Raw genomic sequence first — 23,192 nt, forward strand, 5'->3', positions numbered from 1 at the left:
CTAAGTCATATGCGTTGTTTTTAAAAGTTTTCCTGATAATTTCGCAAATTTCTGCAAAGATTTCTTCTTCTGCTTCAAATAAAATTGCATACTTCTTTTTCGGGTTGAGGTGTTCCTTAAAAAATTTTATGGTATCAGCTTTTAGCTGATCTTTCGATAGCTGGATATGATAACGTCTTTTATTCGGAAAGGTTTGTATAATTGCTGGAGGTCGTGGATTGTAGTTGACGATTTTGACTATAATTTGGTTATTGTAGAAGTTAAGTGGTTTTTCCGAAATAGGTATATCAAGAATTGGGTTTTCTACTGCTGTATGTATTGTTTCATTTCCGTCTTCATCCATGTTTTGATCTTCGTTTTCAACAGTGTCTTCTTGGATGTTTTGATCTTCGTTTTCAACAGTGTCTTCTGGGATGTTTTTTTGGATTAATTCTGTTGCTTTTTCTTCTACAATCTCGTCGATTATTCGATCTGCATCTGGATTATTAGTCGTTGACCATCCATCGTCTTCCATGTCTACTAAGTCGTCAAAGACTTCCTTAATTTGTGAATCGATGTCCTTAGTTTCCTTTGTGTGAATTTCGATTCGAGACAGTGCGTCGGCATTGGTATTAGCTTTTCCTTTTGTGTAAATTACCTCGTAGTCAAATTCTTCTAATTTTAATCTCCAACGTACTAGTTTGGAGTTGGGTTCCTTTAGGGAAAATAGATATTGCAAGGGACGGTGGTCTGAAAGTATTTTAAATTTCCTTCCAAATAGGTAGGGTCGGAAATACTTAGTTGCCCACACCATTGCTAGCATTTCCTTTTCTATTGTTGAGTATTTGGTCTCAGTTTCATTTAGTGTCCTGGAAGCGAAGGCAATTGGTTTATCACTGCCAACTGGTCCTTGGGAAAGTAATGCTCCGATAGCAAAATTGCTGGCATCTGTTGTGAGGTTAAACGGTTTGGAAAAATCTGGATATTGCAATAAAGGCTCATTCATTAATAATTTCCTGCATGTTTCAAAGCATTCTACGAATTCGGGTGTATGTTCGATCTTTGCGTCCTTTTTCAAGCATCTTGTTAGAGGTTTTGTGATTTTTGCGAAGTCTCGAATAAACTTTCTGTAATATCCCAAGAGTCCAAGGAATCCTCTAATTTCTTTTGCTGTTTTCGGTATTGGATATTTTTCTATTGCTTCAATTTTCGCTGGATTCGGTTTTATTCCTTGTTGTGTGACTACGTGTCCCAGAAAATTAACTTGCTTTTTTAAAAATTCGCATTTGTCAACTTGGATTTTTAGTCGAGCTTCTCTTAATCGTTGGAATACTTTTGTGAGATTTACTATGTGTTCCTGTAATGATGTTGAGTATACTATTACGTCATCCATATAGACGAGACATATTTCTCCTTGAAGTCCCTTCAATACGTTGTCCATCATACGTTGGAACGTGGACGGAGCGTTCTTAAGTCCAAATGGCATTCTTAAATATTCATAGTGTCCATTTTCCACATTAAATGCTGTTTTGGGAATGTCTTCTTCAGCCATCTCGATTTGATGAAATCCGCTCGCTAAGTCGAGGGTCGTAAAATATTGACATCTTCCCAATTTGTCCAAAATATCGCTAATGTGAGGAATTCTGTATCGGTCGTCAATTGTCTTCTCGTTGACCTTTCTATAATCTACCACTATCCTCCACTTTATTTTACCGGATGAATCTGGTTTCTTTGCCACGACCCAGATGGGCGAGGACCATGGCGATTGGCTTGGTCGAATGATCCCTTGCTCTAACATTGAAGAGATTTGTTTCTTTACTTCTTCTTTGTGCACATACGGATACCGGTATGATTTCGTATATACAGGCTCTTCATCCTTGGTTTTGATGTGGTGTTTAACTTCGTTAGTAAAGCTGAGAGGAGTGTCTGGTTGATGAAATATATCGGAGAATTTTCGGCATAGTTGACGAACTTGATCCTCTTCTTCTTCGTTAAGATGTTCAGTTTTAATTAAGTCGTCGATATCTTGTCTGTAGTCTGGTCCGGAGGTTGTTTCCATAGAATATATATGGAAATCTTGAATGTCTATTTCCTGGCTTTCGAGTGGTTCCATAAGAGAAAGGTGAATGGGTTCTGACGTGAAGTTGGCAATTTCGGTCCAGGCGAGGTGGTTCTCGGCGTTAGTAAGGGCTTCTCGTACTACGACGCCTTGTACTTTTTGAGTTGGAATAATGATGGTTCCTTTTTCTTCTTTGACTGGAATTTTGACTTGGCTAATTGAATTTGGTTCCAAATGGATGGAATAAAATTGTGTTTTGTTTGTTTCATAATATTTGATAGGGATTGTAGAATCTTTTGTAACTAGAACTGATTTAGGAAAGTTTAATTGGGCTTCGAAAAGTTTTAGATTATCGAGGCCAATAAGACCATCGAAAGTTTTGTGAAACTTGAAGAGATAAAATTTCATTTTGCTGTCAGAATTAAATTCTGAAAATGAAGGAATTTCAGCACAATATTTTTGGGAATAATTTTGAAAAATTGATGTGACGATGAAGGGTTCGTGTTTTATATAATTTGGAAAATATGAAGAAGCTATTTCTGGATTAAGAAATGACTTTGTGGATCCTGTATCGATTAAAAGTCGTAAAGAAGGCTCAGAAATTTCGATGTAAGGTAGCTCCTTCTTGTCGGGAAATGAATGAAGTTCAATTACGTTTCGGCTGCTTCTGGTGGGTCCTCTCGAAAATTTACGTTTTCTTCGTATTCGGTTGGTTGATTTTCGTATGTATCTTGTAGAAAATTGTCGTATTCGGGTTCATAGTAATCATTGTAGTCGGCATTCTCTTCTTGCTCATCTCCGTGGCATTGTATATTGTAAAGTTCTTCTACGGTGAATTTTGGTTGTGCTCGGTAATTTGGTGTGAATTTTTGACGGCCTCCGGTTGTGGTTTCTGATATTCCACTCATAGGTGTTGGTCTAGGCTGCTTTGGCTGTCCGGGTTTGGGTGCCCATACATTTGACTGGTTCTGGGTCCTGAATGCTGGAGGGTTTGAATTTTGTCTAAATTGGTTGAAGTTTTGTTGTCGATGGGGTTGTTGAAACTGATTCTGTGGGTAGAATTGCCTGATTGGTTGCTGCCATTGTGGAGGTGCAAAATTCTGCTGTTGATAAAATGGTTTTTGGACAGGTAAAGGCATTTGCTGTCTCTGAGGTCGGCGTTCTTGATAATTTTCGCTTCTTCCTGATGTTGAAGGTTGACTTATTTGATTTTTTTGAAGATATCTAACATTATTTTCTTCCTGTACGTATTGTATCGCCGTAGCTAAACTTCCTGGTCTCATTGCTCTGATAACGGAGCCCATTGGTTCTCGTAGGCCTGCTAAAAATGTTGTGAGAGCTTGTTGACGGAAAAATTCCTGTTTGCTTCTTTTAATGTCGGCATTTACAGTATGTAATTCTAAGTAATTGTTGATACAGCTTAAAAGTCCCATTATTTTTTCGTAAAAATGCATGATAGATTCTGTTGCTCCTTGTCTTAAATTTACTAAGTCTCTTGTAAGCGAATTTTCGTCTCTTTGGTCTCCAAAATTTTGAATTAATGCATTTTTTATTTCGTCAAAAGTTTCGCATCCATATACAGATATAACTTCTTTGGCTCTACCTGTTAATTTACTTATAATACCATGAAGCAAAAATTTATTTTGGATATTAGCTGCATTTAGTCTATCATAATAATGGTTTAGAAGTATTGTAGAAACTTTAATAAATTCATGTAATTCATTTGGGTTTCCGTCGAAATTTGGAAGAATGCATAAATTTTTCACATCAAATTGTGGAACTGCCATATTTAAAAAATTTCAATATATATAGTCAATAGTCAAATACGTATAGTAATTTCAAATATATCAATCTTAAACTGCTTATTATTTATCTATTAATCTCTAGTGTTTATTAATATATAGTATTTATTAAGCTATTCAAATTTTTCTTTAAATAAATTTCTAAATCTGGCTCTAAAGTCAATCTAAGGACTTAGAGGAGATATTTCTAAATTATTTTAATCTTTCTATTAATTTATTCAAATCTTTGTTTTTATCTTCTTAATCTAGCTCTGATTCAATCTAAGGACTCAGAGGAGTCTGATTTATTAATATCTCTTTCAAAAATTAATCTTCTTAATTCTAAGTAATAATAAAAATCGCTTACAGGATAAAGACGATGCCGATATGCATTCCTTTGCTCCTGAAGGCTCCTAACTTCTATTTCTAACTGCTAATTCCCTCGGGTGAACTCTGCAACGGTTTCCCTGGGGCTGGTTCTTAGAACAGTGGACAAACACTTAAAAGTGACGAGGATCTGTAAAGACTCTTCCACTTCCGTACTGACTCTGCGCCAATTATGAATGTTCTTTGGAAAAACACTTTTTTAAAAAACTAAACTTCACAATTAAAACTTTTATTTCGACAAACAAAGATTTTAGATACAACTCAATAATTTAAAATCAGACTTTACTTTAACATTTAATTAGACTTTTATTTAGAGATTTTAATCAGACTGAAAAATATTGATTTTTACATGGTGTTTTATAATTTTATAATTGCTGATCTTGCTGTCCAATACGTCGCAATTAGGTCCAGAATGTTCAACGCTGCGACGCGGCGTAGCCTCGTGTTGATTCCACGTGGTAGAATATACTGGATGGTAGCGGTCGTTGTACTATAACTTGCGTTAAAACGCATGTATTGTCCACGGGTTGTTTAACAATAAAAAAATATCAAAACCGATATAATGTGGCTTGAACTTTCAAATACGGTAAGCAGAATTGCTATTTTCTTTTTTAATCAAAAGATATTCGGGTTCAAAAATTGCAATTTTTCGATTTTTTTAAATTTCAACCACGTTTATCTCGAAAACTATGCATCCTACGAAAAAACTTGTGAGAACATTTTTTGCTTAGAATGGCCCAAAAAATACAAAAAATGTTTTGTTTTGCGAGAAATCGTTGTTATGTAATTCCTTAAGTTCTTTGTTTATAACAATCTTATCGACATCCGGATCAACTGTTACCCAAAAACTTCGTGTTCAACGGGTCACAATACATAAAAAAAACTTGGGTAAGTCCATCTGAATAAAGAAGGCCATTGTAATCCCCCTGGCGACAGAACTAAGGATCAGCTAGCTACGAAAAGTACACTGTTAAATACAAGTATATATACACTCTGTGTATGTACACTCTGAACTGTGAACAGATGTGTTATCTGGCCGATATCTGACTTATTAGAATACGACTAGTTTTTAAACTTTTATACAATAAAGACGTGACGGTGACGAGGTCTACACAACATCAGTGACAATGTGTTCAAATCATCAGTAAATACTATTTGGCGTCATTTAATTTTGGTCTGATCCTTTAATCTAATCTAAAAAGCCTAAATTGTCGACTGCTGAACGTAGGTCTCTTTCATAGTTTACCATGCTGTCCTATCCAGTGCTATTTGAAACTACACGTTTCCTGCATACTTTTTGATAGTTCGGTTATTACAATCTTTGCATTGAACTCTCGTTTTATTATCTTTATGTCTCATTTTGGTAAAGAATTAAAATATTTTTCTGTTTTCATAAACAGGCTATTTTCCTTCGTCTTCCTTATTCGTACTTAACACATGCACATTCTGAATACAAACTGTTCTTACGTTTTTACTGCATATACCACCAATCGCCTAGGGAGGCATTTGAGATGTGATTGCAGTGAAGAATGTCCCGGATACCCTGGACAGCGAATGCAGATCAACGAAGTTACTGAAAACCTACATAACTGTTGAAAAACATAATTAGATCATTACGTGCCAACATAATGATACAATTATGTTAAAAACAATGAAATTATGTTAAAAAAATGAAAAACCCAATAGAAAATGAACCAAGTTCGCATATTTAGGAGAACTAATTCCAGAAAAAGTAAAAAACTTTCAAATGAGAAAAAGTAAAAGACTTTTTCCACCAACAGCAGCACACTTTAGCACAAAAGAAGTCTAAAGTTGTGTTCACCCCAAGATAACTAATTTTAAACTTGTGCGGTGTATCTGCTAACTTCTCTAGATATAAAATCCGTTAACCGACCATTGTGTCCTTTATAGACGTGTTCATGTAGGAGCTCGTTCGAGTTTTCCGATGAAAATGGCTTTTCTTGTGACCATTATTGAGATGAAATTGCCTATTAAACCAGAAACAGATAGATCGGGTGCCTTTAGTGGCGGGGATACTATTCCGACATAATTTCCCGTTCTTTATTAAATAATGCTAGACGTATATGGTGGAAGTGGTAGTAAATAGGACGGCGATCGATTATTATGTTTCGACGAAGAATTGGAACTGGAATGTCTTGTATATAGGTCATACAACAAGCCGGGGTGAATTTATGTCAACATCAATCAGCTATAAATAATGAGATTAAGGAGAGCTCAATTGCATATTATATTATAGCTTATCGAGATACATCGCCAAATAGAAAATCAGACTAGAAGATGGAATAAAAATAAATATTATACTAATCAGACGACGAACTTGACTTTGATATACAAAAAGATCGTAAAAGAAAGGTGCCCCGGAAAATATATTGAATATTTGACACAAGACACAATTGTAATAGGAGTATTGATTTACATTACAATAATAAGAGAGCTATTTTTAATTTAATGCGTTGTTCAATCCCCCCTCCAACCTCTGTAACACACTGTAAAAACCAACCCAGTTTAAATAGAAAAAAATTACAAGTCAATTGTTTTCAACTTAATAAAAAATATAAAATAATATTAAATCAAAAACTTTATTGGGACGATTTTCTGATTACACCTCCGTGGCTTCTGAAAATGCAAGCCAAGCGGATGCAGGAGCAAGGAAGATGAGGGAATTCTATAATTTGCAATTCACATCTTATCTGTCCAGCGCGGAAAAATTCCAACGAAAATGGAACCCTACATACTCAGATAGGAGTAATACTAATAGAAATAAAAATGAATAACCATTTTCATCTCGTTGCAACACTGAGCCAAAGCCGTCTTATATTTCAGTTCGTTTAGAGAGCTCAACAAGCATCCTAACCGAACGGTTTCAAAACTCGTTAGTTTTTCATCAGAAAATGCATATGTTTCTATCTCCAAACCAAACTGAAATAATCACGACCCCGATTTTTGACCCTTCGCTTCGTTATCGAACGTATTCGCTCCGTATCTGTACAGTGTACAGATAGCGAATCTGCTAGATACAAGTCAAAGTTTTAAACTTAATAAAATATAAAATAATATTAAATCAAAAACTTTATTCAGACGATTTTCTGGTTACACCTCCGTGGCTTCTAAAAATGCAAGCCAAGCGGATGCTGGAGCAAGGAAGATGAGGGAATTCTATAATTTGCAATTCACATCTTATCTGTCCAGTGCGGAAAAATTCCAACGAAAATGGAACCCTTCATAGTCAAATAGAAGTAATACTAATAGAAATAAAAATGAATATCCATTTTCATGTCGTTTCAACACGAAGCCAGAGCCGTCTTATATTTCAGTTAGTTTAGAGAGCGCAACAAGAACCCTGACCGAACGGTTTAAAAACTCGTTAGTTTTTCATCAGAGAATGCATATGTTGCTATCTCTAAACCAAATTGAAATATTAGACTCAGGCCATTTTGTTAGTTGCAATTCGAGGCTGGTCGTCTGATTATTTCAATTTGGTTTAGAGATAGCAACATATGCATTCTCTGATGAAAAACTAACGAGTTTTTAAACAGTTCGGATAGGGTTCTTGTTGCGCTCTCTAAACGATCTGAAATATAAGACGACTCTGGCTTCGTGTTGAAACGAGATGAAAATGGATATTAATTTTTATTTCTATTAGTATTACTCCTATTTGACTATGAAGGGTTCCATTTTCGTTGGAATTTTTCCGCGCTGGACAGATAAGATGTGAATTGCAAATTATAGAATTCCCTCATCTTCCTTGCTCCAGCATCCGCTTAAAACTTTGACTTGTATCTAGCAGATTCGCTATCTGCACACTGTAAAGATACGGAGCGAATACATTCGATAACGAAGCGAAGGGTCAAAAATCGGGGTCCTGATTATTTCAGTTTGGTTTAGAGATAGCAACATATGCATTCTCTGATGAAAAACTAACGAGTTTTGAAACCGTTCGGACAGTGTGCTTGTTGCGCTCTCTAAACGAACTGAAATATAAGACGGCTTTGGCTTCGTGTTGCAACGAGATGAAAATGGTTATTCATTTTTAGAAAAAAAATAATAATTTAAATGCTTTAAAATAATGGAACCTTTCAAAAAATTGGCGTGTAAAAAGTTTTCGTTCAGTTATAGCTATTTAAAATAAACTGCTCGTCAAAAGTTAGGGATATAGAAAATTATGCTCATTTTCATAGCTGATTTTTTCGTGAACAGATTAACTGATTCCGCTAATTTTTTAAATATTTTAGATTTTTCTTTAGTATTTATACAGTTGTGCAGAGGTTTACTTAAACTTCTTTTTTGTACTTATACCAGGTGGAAGAAAAGAAATGTTTTTCTTATGTTAAGTTTGAGACGCCCTGTAGCGAGGACGAGGTACAAAAATGTGAGTATTCATTAGAATCGTATTGTAGCCTTATGTTTTGTGGACATTTTGTTTTTTGGATGTCTCTGATATCTTTAGAAACAAAGAAAATAGACTGTTTTGTAGTTTAACATGTGTTTTAACCGAAACAAAAGTTTGAGACGCTTTGTAGGGAGGAAAAGACACAAAGGAGGATATACATCGATATTATGTTGTAGTCTCATATTTTGAGAATATTTTATTTTTTTAATTTCTCTGATATCTTTAATAACAAAGAAACTAGACGGTTTTATTCTTTAGTATGTGTTTTAACTGACGACATGCGATACGTGAAGAGGCCATGTCTTGTCATACCACTAAGATGCAATTATGTTCTACATATAGTGCGAAAAGAACAGAGTGTTTAAGGAAAAAATCTGTGTAATGTACCTCTCGCTATTTAAAGAGCCTTCACGTAGACACCAAATCCGTACTTATTCTCAAGGAAATTCCGCCCCAAAACATCACAGGGCCTCCATTAAACAATCTCGTCTCTCTTATATTACGCTGTGCATACCGCTTACCTGGTCGACAAATAACTCTTATAGGTGTCGATAAGAATTGTTTACCTTATGTGCCTTTCTGTTTTTAAAGTTTTGTTAACTGTTATTTTTTATTGTTAATTTAGTTTTGTTTCAGTTAAAGCACCTGCTAAAAAGTAAAACCACCTATCTTCTTTGGTTCTAAAGATATCAAGGACATTCAAAAAAGAACATGTTCACAAAACATAAGACTACAGTACGATTCCGATCTATACTAATATTTGTACCTCGTCCTCCCTACAGGGTGGCACAAACTTAACATAAGAAAAAAATATTCTTTACTTCCACCCGGTATAAGTACAAAAAAAGTATGAGTAAACCTCTGTACAACTATGTGAATACTAAAGAAAAATCTAAAATAATAAAAAATTAGCGGATCCGAAAAAAAAAATTAGCGGAATCCGTTAATCTGTTCACGAAAAAATCAACTATGAAAATGAGCATAATATTCCATATCCCTAACTTTTGACGAGCAGTTTATAATGTAGGTAGCGATATTATTTAAGGTGGCAGTGAATAAGATTAAAATAACTATCATGGTAACCAACGTTCTTAACGGACTTGGTACATGAATACGAAGGTATTATTCCTGAATTCGTTAAATAATATCAACCTTATTAACTAAGATTAAAGAGAAACATAGCGTCTACAAATAAATTATCTAATTCTTTCAAGAGAATAATAATTATTCTTACCTCCAAATCTTCGTCATTCGGAGACTGACTAGAGAGATCCTGCAGTTGGGAGATTTTTCTATCGAAGATGCATTGGTGCAGCTGGTCGTCCAACATTTGGAAGTTTTCGAAATTCCGCTGAATGATCCAGCACGCATCTCCAGAAGTCACTTGAACCATGAACCACTCAACATCGGTATCATCATTAGCTGGAAATAAAAAGTCCATGATTAACATTAGTTAAATCATATTAAGGGGAAAAGCGCAAAATGTCGCCTGTCAAAATTTTCAATTAGTTTTAAATGTATTAATTTTTTCGAATCTTGAGAAAATTAATAAGTATTTTTGAAAAATTTGTAACGCAGAATGAAAGATTACGTTATTACCGAGGGCCGAAAGTCCCTTAAAATAAATAAAAATTTTTTTTTGAATGAAATATTTGCAATTAAAAATCGCACTAAATTTTCTCTTTTATTTTCACTCCTGTAACTTATTGAAATAATAATTATAGAAGTTTTCAGTGGCTTTTGGCCCTCAGTAATAATGTAATCTTTCATTATGAGTTTAAATTTTTCAAAAATTTTTATTAGTTTTCGCAGGATTCGAAAAACATGAGTACATTTAAAACACATTGAAAATTTTAACAGGCGACATTTTGAGCCTTTCCCCCTAATCATATATTGTTCGTCCGCTATAACTTTTCCCATGCGTCACGATTCATTTTCAAACAAATTAAGTCAAAACATAAAGTGAAACGTACGCCGATGTGTGTAGTATTTAGTATACAATATACAAAATGTATACACACATCGACGTTCGTTTCACTTTATGTTTTGACTTAATTTGTTTGAAAATGAATCGTGACGCATGGGAAAAGTTATAGCGGACGAACTATATTACAATGAATATCATTTATTAGGTAGAAGTTATACTTGGATTGTTCAAAATGGAGGCAAAAACTAGTAAACCATTGTTCCGGAAATAATATGACGAATCAGGCAATGACAATGGCCATGAGCAATTATAGAGTAATGCAAACGAAGAGGAAAATGAGTCAAGGTATATTCAGAATAATAAGAAAAATACAAAAAAAAAAGAAAGAGAATTAAGAAAATGACGAACAAAATTATAACATGGAATGTTAGGACGATGCTGGAAGCATGAAAAATGGAAGAACTAGCGACACAGTTAAAACAATACAAGATATATATTTTAGGAACTGAGGAAAGCGGATGGGGGACATGGATAAATCGAAAAAGAAAATTATACAATATGGTATACAGGCGAAGAAAAACAGGACAGATTTTATGGTGATAGGGGAAATGAGACATAAAGTTATGGAATTTAAAGCGATACGTGAAAGAATATCATACATAATAGTATAAACAGCAAACCGAACATGTTGTCCATAATAAATGTCTATGGATTTTCTAACGATATTTTGTTTTTTGCTGTTGGTAAAATAGTTGACGTTTTTCTGTACGTGATAAATATCGTTTCTATTTTGTGTTTTCTCAGCAGTCTCCCTATTTTCTTTGTTGTACTTTTCACATATGGCAGAATGGTTTTGCCGATCGGTTTTTTGTCTTCTGTTGGGTCCTTAATCCTTCTTGGAGCATTTTGAGCTTTCTCGATGGTATATGTTGAAAACCCGTTTTTCTTAACGTTGTTTTCACATTTAGACCAGGGCGCATCTGTAAAAATATTAGTACATCTGGACGTTGAGAGATGACTCAAATTTTTTTGCAGAAATTGCTTGAAAATAACTCAAATAATAATATTTGAGTTATCCTCCCTCTCAAAAAGGTCCGGAACATTGTTTAAATAATCAAAATGTCAAAAAATGAAGGAACAATTCGATTTTTTTCTTCGTCTTTTGTTTACAACTTTAAAAGTATTCATTTCCGAGAAAAGTTGTACTGACATAAAAGTTGCGTAATTAAATTTCCTACAATATAGAATTGGTTAAAAATTTAAAACATAATCACCCTTGTTGCAAAATGGCAATAATTGCGAAAAAACCATACAAAAACAAGTATTCGCATTTTACGTTTTTCAACCATTTAATGCTACACTTAGGACCTTCATATTTCACCCAGAAAGACTTTATGATACAGTAAAACAATACTGTAAATTTCATTAAGCTCGGTTCAATAGATTTTGCAAAATAAATTTTGCAATCCAGCTTTCGCAAAAAAAATTCATTTTTTCAAAATGTTACAGAACTGAAAATAAAGCAGATATCAATTTTTTTTGTTTATAGAAGTGTACTGTACCTTTCATTTGCAATTTGCAAAACTAAAATCGATTAACTACCACGGCGTCAGGAATTTTTTTAAATAAGCATTAATTATTGGTGCTAGGTGCTACGCGAAGGACAGCGGATAGTTTGCTCTGATTGGGCATTCCAATGACCTTTGATAATGATTGATACATTTTAATTTTTATTACATTTCGATATAAATAAATAAATTTGTTTATTACAAAATAAAAACACATACTCTATCCCTTGAAATAACACTTTTTTTTAGGAAAAACTTTCTTTGTTCATATATTTTAACTTAGAGAATAAAAGTTTATTATTTTTAAACATATGCAATTGTTTAAACAATATTTCACAAACAATAATAAAATTAGTTTGATTTTTGTGGAATTAAAATATTAAAATACAACAAAATATAGAGTAAGAAAATAATATATTAGATAAAGATTGGAAGACATTTTTCCTTCATATTTTGACATTTTGATTATTTAAACAATGTTCCGGACCATTTTGAGTGGGAGGATAACTCAAATATTATTATTTGAGTTATTTTCAAGAAATTTCTGCAAAAAAATTTGAGTCATCTCTCAATGTCCATCTCAAAACAGATGCGCCCTGGACTAATTATGTATTTCTTCATTTTGATGTTCTTGGTCTATCAGTCTTTCGAATTTTGTAATCACACGGTTTTGATGACTGAATGTAATTGTGCAGGATGGTAACGTGAAGCAGCTTGTAGATATCTGTCGGCATGTGTCGGTTTCCGATACACTGCATGACCCATGTGTCCGTCTATTAATAATATATACATACAATCATTAATCGATTCGATTCTAACAATAAAATTACTGGTAAATAACTTTTCCCTGTTTTTTTAATTTGCCCAGAGTATTTGAAAAATAAAACGTTCGACCAATGTGTGCTTCCAGGTATGATTTACGGCCACGAAACACTTTTTAACTCATGCCACAGCAACCAAACTCAGAGTGGCCCAAAGAAGAATGGAAAGGCCGTCACTTGGACTGACTCTCAGAAACATGTTTAGCAACGAAGAAATAGGAAGGATAGGAGTCACAGATGTCAGAGCGCATAGCATGGCTGAAGTGGAACTGGACGGGCCATGTGGCCAGAATGAATGACGACTTGCGGTCACAAAAAATTACAGTGTAGAGGCCACGTACAGACAGAAGAAGCAGAGGTAAAACACCTACACAATGGACAGAAGACGTCAAAAGAATCACTGAGAATTGACTGCAGGAAGTTCAAGACCGACATAACTGGAAGAAATAAGGGGAAGTCTATGTTCAACTTTGGACAATCATCTCATTAACGCGATACAAAAAAACAATTTTAATGTTTTCTTTTATGTCTTGTGCAATGTCTGGACCAATAAAAAAATGATAAACTAAGAATTTACTTAAAGGTACTTACTGTGTTGCGAATGCAGTGACTGGTCCATGCTGGTCTGCAGGGTGACGGCCAACTGGGGCAGTTGCACCCTTTCATAATGAAAATGGGCGCACTCTTCGAGCTTCGGGAACCTACAAGGTTCCGCCCCCAGGGCCGGCACCCCGCCTGCCGCTTCGCTTATTTGCATTTCGTACACCTCAGTACATAATGCCTGAAACAATAAAAACACTTTTAGAGAATACATAAAAACTAAAATCTAATAATATATTATGTATGTATAATCCCATCAAAAAAAATCGTAAATGATCTATAAAGTCTACATGTGTTAAGAGGTCACTTTGGTTTTTTAAATATAGCCCCCTATATATTGTACCTTTATTAAAATCTCCACTTCAATATCAGTTCAACCCTATAAAATACTTTCGATTTTATATATAATCCGTTCACAAATTGTTGATAGCTCGCTACAGGTTTAACCCTCGTTAGAGAACTGAAATACAGAGAGGACAAGTGATATGATATAATAACGAAAACCAACCTAAAACTGGCAGTTTAAGATGTTTTCGACCAGCCCACCGTGTATCGGAAGGAATACAATAGTAGTCAGGAACATCTTACAAGATACAACAGAAGAAAAACGCCAAAGCGCCTCAATAAATTATGTCTATGTATAACTAAATTTGAACCAAATAATTAAAAGTTTACTACATTGTTAAATTAATTTCTACATAACCAAATGTTCAAAATGTCGTCCGTTGTTAATTTGAAAGTATCCTAAACGATGATATAATGCATCTATCCCATTTCTCCCTGTTTCTCTAGAAATTAATATGGATTCATCTTTTTAATGGATCTTTCCCGAAAAGTGCTTAATTTTTTGGTTATTTCACGTTGAAATATTCGATTTGGAATTTAACGAATAAGAACGTATTTCTAATGAGCCACAACTTTGCTGTTGCTGGGTTTATAGACTTCGTATATAAACTATTTTTTTTTTGTTTTCTTATAAGCTACATTTTTGCTATAGTAGATCCCAAACCCTTTTTTCGTGCGTCATTAATTTTGACGTCATATAGGATTTTAAGAATGTCGCAAACATGACATTTTAGTTAAATCTGAGAGTTGTCAGAATATTTATATTTACATTTATGTAAACATCAATATTTATACAAATATTAGCCAGAATATTAATATTTAATAGTTATTTATGATATAAGTGTTAAAAGTACACGTTTAAGGCACGCATGTGAAAGTTTGCAGAATGAGCGAAGCGAGTTCTGCAATTCACATGAGTGCCTTAAAAATGTACTTTTTAACACGAATATCATACAATATTTTTTCTACAAACGTAATTACAGGACAATATCTACAAAAACTTTTACTTGAACTTGACTGACATTCCATTTTTATATTTTTTTGACATTACATCAAAATTGCCTATACGGTCAATACGAACTGCAGTGCCTCAAAAATTTTAAAGCACTAGTGCTTTAAAGTAGCATTTTTAACGCTCGTATGGAGTGCTAAAAATTGCATTTTTAACACGGTTGTAGAAAAAATAGTTTAATGTAAAATGAAATAAATATAATATCAAATTTCACTATACAATGCCCGAATATACCAATGACATAAAATATTTAGATTTACGCCGTTGACAAATTTCTAACCTAGAAATTACAATTGTCATTTTACCATATGATCGTTTATTTTTGTGTCAAATTATCTTTACTCGCCTCATTGATTGGGTATCTATTTAGAGTATGTATTGTAATCGCCAACCAATTATATATCTATAAAGTAGAAATCCGTTTTAAGATACAAATACCCGTCAAGAAATACATAATTTTATAAGTTCAATGTATAATAATCACAGAGGTACGTTTTTTCTGTCACCTCCAACGCGTTAGAGAGAATTCGATAATCTGTGGCGCACTGAAAAAAGGGTTTGGGAGGGGCTATAGCAATATCTTTTTCGATAAAATATTTACTATTTGAGTTATTTGCGAAAAAATGAAAACGTGTTTTTTTTTGTCGAAAAATAAATAATTTCAATCGCAACTAACTCGAAAAGTATTGACTTATTTTAAAAAATAGATAACGAAATAGTTATTTAAATATATAGATTTAAATATATAGATATTTAAATATATATAAATTTATAGAACGAAAACTGTTTGGAATTAGTTAACCTATCCATTTCTGGACTTATTTTAAACGCGCGTTTTTTCACCCCCGAGAAGAGGTGACTGTCGCCCCCAAGAATAAGCAACCAACGGCAGAAGTTCTACTTTGCAGTGGAAGGTAGGTAGAACCTGAATCCAAATTGTCATGCAATGCGGAGTTGACCCTGAAAATTACGCTCCAAAACGGTCATTTACATGGTCAAATCATGTGCTATTAAGTATTGGTTTTCTCAGGATTCGAAAAAAATGACTGCATTTAAAAAGAATTGTCCCGAAATTTTGCGCCTACGCTCTTAAAGCTCAAAATGAATGTTTAAAAAAATAGTTTAAAGATTATGGTCAAATCGCAAATACATACATAAAACTTTAACGGTCAAATACTTTCAGCAATTTATTTGTAGAGAAGATATACGACTGGAGTAAGCAGTGGTCCCTGAGGCATAAAGCTTTTTGCATCTGTTTTTATTGTAATTATTTTACAGCGCAAAATCTACGTCTAAAGAGAAGTTATGTTAAATATCGTGGTTAAGAATGGAAAATACATAAAACGCTAACGGTCGAGTATTTATATCGCACAAAAACGACTAAGTGTAAAAGTGTAAAACAAAGTTCCAGTAATTCTTCGAACATCCTCATAGCTACAAGATCTAATCGCAATAAAACGCAAAGACACGTAGCTTTATCATATAAAAAACTAGTCAATGAATCGCAATACATCTTTCGAAATAAATATGAAGAGGGCAACATCGAGACACAGTGAAATTCGAAGAATTTTTATAGTTCCACGTGATAGTAATGTGTATTTTCACTTGGCTTTCACAACCCAGTTGTAGTGTTGGTTTTATTTTGCGACGGCCAGCGTCGAATGGTCTAACTTTAGCCCATGGAATAGCTGAAATAGCTTCCTAGCTATAGGCCAGTGGTCCAAGAGGATTGTTAATTAATACAGAAATTCTCAGCGGTTCAGTGTGTGCATTGTAAATGTTTCCAATTGGATGAATTTGTTGGTTCAGTTTTTGATTAAATATTAGGACAGCGCTTTATGGACAGAAATAATACAAGAAAACTTGAATTGCATGAAAATCAACTTGTTCTGAAAATGCATTCTTGTTGTAGTATTATACAATTTATCCAAAAAATGGCATAACCGAGACATCCAAAGTGAAAGTTATCCTCCAACACCAAATTGTTCTATATGGTCCATGGTCCACATAATGTTCAGAAAAAAGTCACACCATTTTGAGCGTCGGGTTTTGGGGGGATAAATCGGTAAATTCGTAGTTTTTTACGTTTTTCGTCAATCTTTCTGAAACTATGCGGTTTAGCATGAACAACCTTCTATACAAAAATGTTCTACATTAAAGTTGAAATAAAAAAGGCCCTATGTATAATCCTTCTAAAATGAACGGTTCCATAGTTACGGAGGTAGTATAGTATAATTTAGACATTTTTTAAATTTCTAAATTTTATGTCTAAAGAGAAAGGTATTCGATCAGTGCGTCCTCCCAGTCTTGACGTATGGATCAGAAACACTTACCTTAACTAAAGCCTCGGCTACCAAACTAAGAGTCACGCAGAGAAGAATGGAGCGGTCAATGTTAGGAATAACTCTGCGAGACAAAATCAGAAACGAAGAAATCTGGAGAAGAACAAAGGTGGCTGACGTCATCGAGAGGATAGCCAGGTTGAAGTGGAGATGGGCAGGACACGTAGCCAGAATGACAGATGGGCGATGGACGAAGAGGTTATTGGAATGGAGGCCAAGAGAAGACAAGAGAAGCGTCGGTCGACCGCCTACAAAATGGACTGACGACTTAAGAAAGGTAAATAAAAACTGGATGAGGGCGGCGCAGGATAGATGGGGTTGGAAACGAGGGGAGGAGGCCTATGTTCAGCAGTGGACTTTTGAGGCTGGATGATGATGATAGTATAATTGGTCCAGAAAAGGCCTAAGCCACACATCCAAAGTAAAAGTTTTCCGCCAACACCAAATTGTTCTATATGGTCCACATATTGCTCAGTAAAAAGTTACACCATTTTGAGCGTCCGGTTGGGGGGGGGGGGGAGGGGAAGATGGTGAAGAAGTCCGTAAATTAGTAGTTTTAGCGTAAACAATGTTCTATACAAAAATGTCCTACATAAAATTTTTAAAACAAAAAAGGTCCTACACATAATTGTTATAAAATCAACGGTTCCAGAGCTACGGAGGGTGAACAGTGGAGGTGTTCGTTTTCGATACATTTTATATTTTTTTGCAATTTATATTATTGTTGGTGAAAGAAGTTTTCTTTAACAGGATTGTGTTTTGTAAATAAAATTTGCTATTTCAGTGGCCGATGGTTTGTTAGCGATAAGCCCTTGAAGAAACATCAAGCTCACCACTTCTTAAGGGGCGCTACTTTTTAAGGGTTATCGAAAATCTCCATTTTCACCCTCCGTAACTCTAGAACCGTATATTTGATAACAATTATGTATAAGACCTTTTTTGTTTTAAATTTTATGTAGAACATTTTTGTATAGAACATTGTTTACGCTAAAGCATAGTTTTAGAAATATTGACGAAAAACGTAAAAAAACTACTAATTTACCGACTTCTCCCCCATCTCCACCCCAAACCGGACGCTCAAAATGGTGTAACTTTTTTACTGAACAATATGTGGACCCTATAGAACAATTTGGTGTTGGAGGAAAACTTTTACTTTTAATGTATGGGCTAGGTCTTTTTTTTGGACCAATTATACTATACTACCTCCGTAACTTTGGAACCATTCATTTTAGAAGGATTATGCATAGGGCCTTTTTTATTTCCAATTTAATGTAGAACATTTTTGTATAGAAGGTTATTCATGCTAAACCGCATAGTTTTAGAAATACATATTGACGAAAAACGTAAAAAACTACGAATTTACCGATTTCTCCCCCCTGAAATGGTGTGACTTTTTTCTGAACATTATATGGACCATATAGAACAATTTGGTGTTGGAGGATAACTTTCACTTTGGATGTCTGGGTTTGAGTCTAGTGATACCAAACTATTGCTATTTAGAGATAACATTTCTTGCTCTAATTTTGTTTTGTAATATTTACAATCTGTCCTTAACTATAAAGGTAAATTGTACAACCAACAATTATTGTATAACCAAGAACAATAGGTAAATTGTTTCCACTGAAAATTGAAAATTTGACCTGTACAGGGAGATTCATTGATCACTCTCTTTACATAAATGATTAGTTTAATCTATATAGGTCATTCGAATCTTCTTGCTAAGTCAACTATTTTGAATCTATTCAAGCGTCATACATCAATATGACCATCAGTGAAGTCTTTTGGATGAGATTCTATTCTCTTGGAATATTTATTGGAATATTCTGTTATTGCTGTTTTTATGGATGGCACATTGAGGTCTTGCTCCATCACATAGTTTGGCACATACCAAGGGGCATTCAACATTGTTCTAAGGACTTTGTTCTGGAATCTCTGCAGTATTTCTAGGTTTGTTTGACTGGTTGTCCTTCACAGTTGGATGTCATATGTCCACACTGTTTTTAATATGGCTTTATATATCAGTAGTTTGTTTTCAAGAGATAGTTGAGATTTACGACCGATGATGATCCAGTACATTTCTCGGAATTTTATTCCTAGTTGTTTTCTTTTTGTGAAAATACGCCCTATTAAGGTGGATTCCTAGATACTTGACACTATCGGCTTTTTTTCTGGAAGCTGTGTTCGTTCAGAGTTACAGTTGGACAAGTTTGTGTTTTCACGGTGAAAGTTACATGGGTAGATTTATCTACTCTCATTCGTCTTAATCTTTCATTTTTTAAGCTATCGTTAGATACTGTTAAGGTCTTTTTGAAAGATTCTGGACGTTGTGATTGGATTATGGTGAGAGGATAGTACAGCGGTGTCATCAGCAAAAGTTGCACATGTTGTTCTGTTACTTGTCTGTCGGTCAGCAGTGTAGAGCAAGTACAAAATTGGTCCAGGACACTTCCTTGTGGTACCCCGGCTTTTATTGGTTTTAGGCCTGTATATTGTATATTATCCTGCTTTTTAACATAGCTTTTTATGATTTGGTAGAAAAGATGGGGAAGGTTTTTCTTTAGTTATTCAAAAGAAGCAGGAACTAACAGAGGTACTATGATGAGGCTATGGTAAAGCCGAAATACGTATAAGCACATAGTAGAGGCCCTGTCCTGTAATCAAATCTGAATCATCTTTACTTTTGTTTTTCTTTGGCTTAAACAGTTGTACGTGATAGTAATATGTATTTTCACTTGGCTTTCACAACCCAGTTGTAGTGATGGTTTTATTTTGGATCGGCCAGCGTCTCTTGTTCTATTGGGTATTTTCCTAAATAGATCTCTCGGATGATTTTTTTTATCGTGGCTCTTAATTTATTTACATATATTGTGATAGTATTGTTTATCAGCCTTGAATCTTCGTTTTATTTCTTTGTTGAGGTTTTTTAAATTAGGTTTTTCCTTTTCACTATGTACACCACTTTGACAATGATTTCTTTTATTCTCAATTATTTTAATGGTTTCATCTGTTATCCAGTGTTTCTGTTTTTAAAAAAACTTATACATAAAAGCGTATAAACACTGTTAATTTACATTTAAAATGAAATATTGTATTTATTTGGGATGTACTCGTACAAGTGACTGTAATGAAAATTACATTTTACATTTTACCACTGGATAAGGAAATGAGTCTATACTCGCAATCTTATAGTTTGTATGTTTATTAGTTGTTACAATCAAGGGGCGACCGGTTTCGAAGCTTACATTTTATGCTTCATCATCAGGCCCAGTACAAATAGTCTTCACGTGTACAAACTACTCGCTAAAATTAACAAAAAAGGCGAAATGTGCATATATATAAAAATATAAAAAACAACTATGTCTAGGTTGTGATAAAAAAAAACACACCATAAAGCAAACCAACTGTGGAGTATTGAACTCAGTGTTCCATAAAGTGTATATTGTGACTTTTTATATTGGGAGTGACCAGTCTGATGTAAATTGCTTGGTATATAAATTTTAACCCTGCTGTCCCGTTCGAGTCAACTACACAAATGTACTGTTCGGGTCAATATGACCCAACTATGGTTTACGCTCCTTAATCGAAATAAAATAAACTAATGGTGATAAATAGAACTTTATTAACAAGAAATTATGGTTAACTAAACAAAAATTATGTTATTAATGTAACTTAAACCTTCTTAACAAAAACAAAACACATTTTTTCTTTCAAAAAAGCCTAGTAACAAATATCTACAAAAATTTAATTCAGTTTACAACTGGGACATTAATAAAAAGAATGGATTTTACAAATATGTTTGTGATGTAATCCAATATAACAATTTGTCTTGACATCGTTTTTACGGCAAGTTTACAGCGTGTTCGTTTAGCAGGCGGAGTTAGATTTAATAGACGGTTCACTAGCATTTCCATCTTGTCTACTTGTTCATTCTCGTGTCCTTTTTGCCAGTTCGTAAGAGCCTTTAGTTATTGGTATATTTTTTCTGGAAATGATGACTAGATTCATTAGTTTTTTCCCAATTCCTCAAGAAAAATTCGCCGTTTTCCCAATTGATTGGTATTCCATTGGATATTTATTGATGCCCATAATACGAACGCGTTGTAGGCAGAAATGTCCAGTAGATTATAAAAAACAATCATTGGCCAGCGATTTATCTCTTCTCACATATATACGTGCCAACAAGCTAATCTAGAGTATCCATTGCTCCCTTATTGGAATTGTAATCTAAAATAATTTGGGGCTTTTTCATTTGATGAAAATGATGCATGATGCCTCGATTCATGATGCTAAGTACTCATAAGAACAACATTTTTATTATTTTTGGGAATATTGTCAAATCTTGCATGAAGCAAAAAAGACGAGCTATGAACTTCTCTATTCGCGATTTTTGCTGAAAGCTCCGGTTTATTTTACTTATAATCCCAGGCGTTGTATCTACTTTGTTTTAGAAGAAATTTTCCCAAATTTTACGATGAAAAAAAGTTATTATACACGTAATATTGTGGCATTTCAAATCACTACTCAAGTCACACATCACACGCATTTCTGTATAGATCTTCAATTTTAGAGCATAAGAAGTTTTACTGTTCATAATTACATGAACCCTAAAGTTTTGTGCCATATTTCGCTGGCTTGCTGGAATATACCATTTGAAGGGAGAGCGGTTGCCTCTAAAGGCAACTAGTTGCTTATCGACGGTAACATTTTTATCAGGGTTAAAAGTTCTGTTTACATTTTCTACCCATGTTTCATAAATTTCACGTATTGCCGCAAGTTTATCAAAACGTCTTCTATCCTGTCTAGTAGTTTTGTTATCAAAACGTATTACTGGCAAACTTTCTGTAAATAGATCAAGCGACATTGTTGATCTAAATATAGTACGACCCGTTTCTTCATTCCATAAACTTTTAGTTGATTCACCATGGGACTTATAAACTCGAGCTAAAAATAAAAAACCAATGTATGCTTGGAAACCAACTTTATTTATGTCTTTCCAGTTGGTTCCAAATACATGCTGTCTGTCCATGTTGGTCATATTTATAATTTGGTTTGCAACATCGTCCAGCTACACTACAGTTGATTTTACAAGTTTTAGCTTGCAGTAACCTGTTTTTATTTACAGACGTATGCGGCTGACAAACACACAGGTACTGCTAATATAGAATACTGCCAACTAAACACACATACACAAGTAATTTTTAACGGTTTAAATACTCGGGTCACATTGACCCGAACGTACCATAGGTAACAATTTCATTTTTATCAAAAAAATCAGGAAGTTGATTGTTTATCTCATATGCAATTGAAAGACCTCATATTAGGTAATAAAGTCACGAAACACCAAATCGTTACGCCGCGTAATAATTTGTAAAATAAGAAATAAATTATTTTTTGGGTCAAATAGACCCGAACAGGACAGCAGGGTTAATATATACTACCCTCAATCCTCAATTGCTTAAGGGTTGAGGGAGTGTAGACAAAAGTGTATAAATGATCAAAATACACATAAAGTTTTTTTTTTTTTCTTTGCAATAGGTATGTACTTACATATCAGTACTTGGAACTGTTCTACAGCCAAGGATAATTTTTTCGGAAGTCACCAGCCCCATCAAAAAAGCAGATAAGCTATATTTTTTGGATCTTAAGTTGCAAATGTATAATTTTTTGTAAGAACAGTTGGTTTTTGTCTTCAAACTTTTTATGCAGTTGTTTTCTTTAATGTTGTATAATAATGTTTGTATTGGTGTAAAAACATTTAAATATAAAAATTGGACATCACTCACAAATTAACATTCACAAAATTTTTATTGAAAAGTGGGTTTTTTCTCTCAGGATGCCATGGAGGTATTTTATTTTTTCTATTTCTTATATGTCTGGGCCCGGATTACGTACACTCGATACGCATCGTATCCGCCATGTTTACCGTAGGGAGTGATTACAAAACCTCTTTCCCTACGTTG

At 34.0% G+C, this 23,192-nt stretch overlaps 1 protein-coding gene across 3 annotated transcripts in view; it reads right to left on the bottom strand.

Annotated features, from left to right (window-relative positions):
* LOC114337406 (GTPase-activating protein CdGAPr) overlaps window positions 1-23,192 on the bottom strand; it is a 697,382-nt gene that overhangs the window by 352,390 nt on the left and 321,800 nt on the right. For all 3 annotated transcript variants that reach the window (XM_028287837.2, XM_028287844.2, XM_028287832.2), the window contains exons 2-3: window positions 13,525-13,714; window positions 9,852-10,039 (exon numbers count right to left, since the gene is read on the bottom strand). In XM_028287837.2, coding sequence (XP_028143638.2) covers window positions 9,852-10,039; window positions 13,525-13,690 — 354 coding nt within the window. In that variant the 5' untranslated portion in view covers window positions 13,691-13,714. The remainder of the gene's footprint in view (window positions 1-9,851; window positions 10,040-13,524; window positions 13,715-23,192) is intronic.

Source organism: Diabrotica virgifera, chromosome 2 (genome assembly GCF_917563875.1).
Source record: "Diabrotica virgifera virgifera chromosome 2, PGI_DIABVI_V3a".
In the NCBI taxonomy this organism is placed as follows: Eukaryota; Metazoa; Arthropoda; class Insecta; order Coleoptera; family Chrysomelidae; genus Diabrotica; species Diabrotica virgifera.